Below are 4,625 nucleotides of genomic sequence, written 5' to 3'. Positions count from 1 at the left end.
ACGCAATGACCAAAAACTAATACCAAGCCAAATAGTGAATATTTGATTGTTGAATGGTTGGACCCATAAATAATATACTTTTTATTTATGGTCCACACAATAATGATTTAATAAAAAATATTTTAGAGAAATAAGAACAAATAATTTTGATATATAAAAAGGAGAAATTTAACAATATCTTTATTTTTGTATTGCCATTTTCAACATATGCAACAGTGAGACATTTCAGTAATTAACTTCAACAAACTAAGCAAAATAAGGGGGGGAAAAGAAAGCAAGAATGTCAAATGTATTGTAAAAAGGAACCTAAAAAAATTAAAAAAAAAAAATTAAAAAAAAATATATATATATATATATATGTTGACAGATGGGATACTTAGTTATAGGCCGAGAATTGAAGAATAAAAATGAATACTTATAAAGCAAGAAAAATATAAGTAGTCTAGCAAAAATCATTGCTAGGCTTATCAGGAGAAGCCGGTGGGATTTCGAAGTGCCAAAGCCTTCCAGCTTCTTTCACCAAATATTTCCTACACAGCAGCCTCTCTGCCCATGTCCTCTCCACGGGGCGGTCCACATCGTGAAGGAACACATGCGTCACCCCCGGCCCCTTCCTGTTCCGCGCCATCACTGCAGCGGAGTAAATCGCCGACATCCGCCCCGGCGCCTCCGGGAACCACCCCCTAGGGGCGTCCACCATGATCAGGTCCCATTCGTTGTCGTACACCTCCGCCGGCAGCATGTCCAGCGCCAACCTGCACCCGCAAACTATTATGTTAACAATGATTCATACAGTGTTGTGTGAAATATAAAAAAAAAAATACACTTTTGATATACTAAAGTATATTATTTATTTATTGAAGATACATTATACAAAATAATTTATTTTCATTAAGTATATTATTCGAATATAAAATAAACTATATTACTTGAATATAGAATATATTATTTAATTGTATACAAAATACTCGAATAATGTAGTTTCGTTAATCCAATTATATATTATATAATTGTATACAAAATAATGTACTTTCAGGAGAAAAAGAAAAACAAACGAATTCTAGAAAAATCTTTCAAATGTTCACTAATGACTGTTGGCAGGTTTCTTTGTATGTGTTGTCCGAAAAGAGGAGGACTCCATTTATCTTTAGGAGTTTTACTTTCTTTAATATTTTTTTATTTAAAAAGTGAGGAAAATGATGAGCATAATTAGCAAACACTTTAATACCTTAAAAACGTAAAAAAAAAAGTAAATGGAATAACGTATTTGTAATGGTCCCTCACCTGCAGCGGTGGTTGCCTCGTATGAAGGACTTCTTAGGGGAACAGTCGGGCTCCTGGTGCAAGTGGCGGATCAGCTCGTCGGACTGGGAGAGCTGGGTCCGGTAATTGACGGTGCGGGCCTTGAGGTACGGGGCGGACCCGATCACGGTCTCCACCCATTTGGGATCCTCCTCGAGGAACAGCGTGTTGCCGCGGGGGTTCAACGACGACCACATCAGGGAATCATGGCCCAGCCCGAAGACCAGGAAATTGCAGGGGCTTCGATCTCGGAGGACGTCGAAGGAAATCCGAATCTCATCCATGTTCTGTTGGGGCGTAATCTTGGTGGTGGCGTAATGGATAATGGCCTCCATTTGGATATCAGTGGCGGGCTGACCCGACACCATGCCGGCCATCTTGCACGCGATGGGATTGTTGGATGTCCGGAAAAAGGTTGCGATAAGAAGGGCGCTGCCGAATAAACCAATAACCGCTATGCCTAGAAGCCATGGCCTTTCCGGCTTGAAGCCGTGGATGGAGTTACTGTTTGAATGCTTTTGCATGGTCTCTGATCCCAATTCAATATCCGATCTATCTTCCTTGTAAAGGAATAATGGTGGAAACTAATAAATATTAATCTGCTTTATGGGAGCATGAAAAATGGATGAAGGAGGAGACTGGGCGAGCGCAATGTGAGCTGTGGTTAGAAGTGATCAACCAAATAAGATACATATATATTCTTGGAAAGGAATTTACTATTTAATTTTTAAATAAACTAGTAAATTAACAGTGCACGGATTAATTTTGTATATTATATATCTAAATAATAAAATTAAAGGTTAATCTATAAATAATTATAATTTATAATATTTGAGAGTGTATGTTTATTTGATTGTAAGATCAATGCAAAAGTATCAATGACTCATTTGATTGCATTTATTTTAAAAAATTTGATATGTAACATGATTTATATCACATGATCATTTTATACGTTAAAAGTTCTTTTTCAATAACTTGTGAGGACCATTTTGTGGCTCCTATTTTTATTATTCACCCCTATATATACACTAACCACCTTATTAGCAAACATATAAGATTTGTTTAATATAATATAAATGATTTGACTTTGTAAAATATTTAATAGTATTTATAATGGTTTATAATATTTTCTATGTGGAAAAAACATCCTAAAATCATTGATGAAATTATAAACAATACTAATATTTAAAAATTTACATTTATTTGAAATTATAAGATTTGTATATTAGTGTTGAAATTGATTACTTAAAAATTTTATTAGGAAAAGTCTAAACCAAAAATAGAAGGAAGAGCATGCTAATTGATACTATCTCTATGTTGAATACCATAGTAAGATTAAAGTATTAAATACAGGTTGGTAATATGGACGTAATATGTGTATGTTTATTTTTCTTTAATTACCCATCGTAATATGTGTATATTTAATTAATTTCCTATATAGGCAGAAAAATTTATCACTAATTTCAATAAAAATGAGGACATTTTATTATGATTACTATATGATAATAAGGAGTATATATATTATTCTTAATTAATGTTATGCTAATTATGACATCCATGTAGTCTGAATAATTATGGTAATTAAGGAGTATATATTATTTTCAATAAAATAATATGTATATATTTAATTTCGTTTAATTATGGACGTAATATGTGTATGTTGAATTTTATTTAATTATGGACGTAATATGTGTATGTTTATTTTCTTTAATTATGTCCATTGTGTACCATTAATTTCCTTAATTGATTAGATAAAATCTATATTACGTCAAGTATGAAAAAAACAATTTAATAAAAGTATGATGTGCAAATTAATTTTTTAATTACCATAATTATTAACATTTTGTTCAAAAGTAACCATTAGCATGATTTTATATGTGTAATAATCTAAAAGTTGAATAATTTACATATAATTGTATAGATCTAATAATATGTGAATTAGCATAATAATATGTTGATTAGAATAATTATCATAATATTTTTTTAATTTCCTATAATTATGGATGTAATATGTGTATTATCAATTTTCTTATCTAATTAGATAAAATTTATATTACAGAAAGTATTAATTTTTTAATTTTCATAATTTTTAAAAAAGATTTTATTCAAAATTAATCAAAAGAAGTGCACGGGTATGTTTAATTACTATAAAAAATTTAGATGTTAAATACCGTTATTAATGACCACGTATTATTTAGATGGTAAATAGTATATGATAATTACCTGTATAGATTACATAATAAACGGATTAACATATATATGGATCCATATTATAAAAAAGGGGACGAAACAGGTAAAATATATTAGAAAAAGTATCAATTAATTAAAATATAATATGGAAATTATATTAGAAAATTCATTAGCTAAAAATGAATCTAAAGTCATAAGAACGCTCCCCGGTGACTATGAACAACTCCATTTGGCTGTGACATCGTCCCGGAAGTGTAATTCAGGATGATCAAATCCACTTTACTTCTCACCCGAATCCAGTTGAACCCTTCACGATCAAACCATCATATGTAAAAACAAACTCCCCACCCCGCTCCGTTGGAAACTCATCATCCGTAATCAGAACCAACGCAGAATAGACAGTGCGTTGAAACTCAAAAATATGTTGTTTCTACCAAACAAGACAAAATTAACATAAGCAATAGCCTACCTAAAACAACACATATCACATTAATCACTCTGTTGAGAAATACAGCTAGGTTGATGCTTGAAGCCACAATATTATTCAGGAAAATCCAAAATAAATGGCAGATGATACAAAATTCAAAATAAATGGTGGAGGAAAGCCAACATTTAAGAATATTGGTAAACAATCATATATATTTGAAAATGATGAACAGATGAAAAAAAAATAAACACATAAATTGATGAACCAATGTTGAACGCGACGATTCCTAATTTCATGCAATTACTAGTAATTAGTTAATATCTCAATTCTACATAATACTAATTAATAATTCACTTACAATTAATACATACATGATAATTACACACAAAAATATAAGGAATATATATATACAATTAATATTAAAGGTTAGGGTGCGGCATGAAGAATCCGTTATAGTTCATGGTGTGGGGTGACACTTTAGCCTAATAGTATAATATCATATAAGCACATATTAAATAATTTAATTGGGGTAAACAAATTTTAGGTAGACATAAATCTTACCTCAATATCCCAAAATCAACCTCATGAACCACTTAAAATTGAAGGGTCAACAAGGAGAAAGAGAGACGGTGAGAAATAAAGAGTGATATAATAATAATAATAATAATAATAATAATAATAATAATATACGTACATATCCCTATAT

At 30.9% G+C, this 4,625-nt stretch overlaps 1 protein-coding gene across 1 annotated transcript; it reads right to left on the bottom strand.

Annotated features, from left to right (window-relative positions):
• Positions 1–375: 375 nt before the first annotated feature.
• LOC116026560 (probable methyltransferase At1g27930) lies at positions 376–1,846 on the bottom strand. The gene is made up of 2 exons (XM_031267881.1): positions 1,285–1,846; positions 376–755 (listed from the first exon to the last, which is right to left on the bottom strand). Exons 1-2 carry the CDS (start codon positions 1,824–1,826, stop codon positions 443–445), a joined length of 855 nt encoding a protein of 284 aa, XP_031123741.1. The 5' UTR covers positions 1,827–1,846; the 3' UTR covers positions 376–442.
• Positions 1,847–4,625: the final 2,779 nt, after the last annotated feature.

The sequence above is a fragment of the Ipomoea triloba genome, chromosome 8 (assembly GCF_003576645.1).
Source record: "Ipomoea triloba cultivar NCNSP0323 chromosome 8, ASM357664v1".
NCBI classification, from domain to species: Eukaryota; Viridiplantae; Streptophyta; class Magnoliopsida; order Solanales; family Convolvulaceae; genus Ipomoea; species Ipomoea triloba.
Note: the sequence above shows the minus strand (reverse complement) of the source record. Positions and strands in the feature narration are given on the sequence as shown.

Coding starts and splice junctions, on each gene's coding strand:
- LOC116026560 (XM_031267881.1), bottom strand. CDS start 1,826: ATGCAAAAGCATTCAAACAGTAACTCCATCCACGGCTTCAAGCCGGAA. Junction 756..1,284: donor CGAGGCAACCACCGCTGCAG/GTGAGGGACCAT, acceptor TTGCGGGTGCAG/GTTGGCGCTGGACATGCTGC.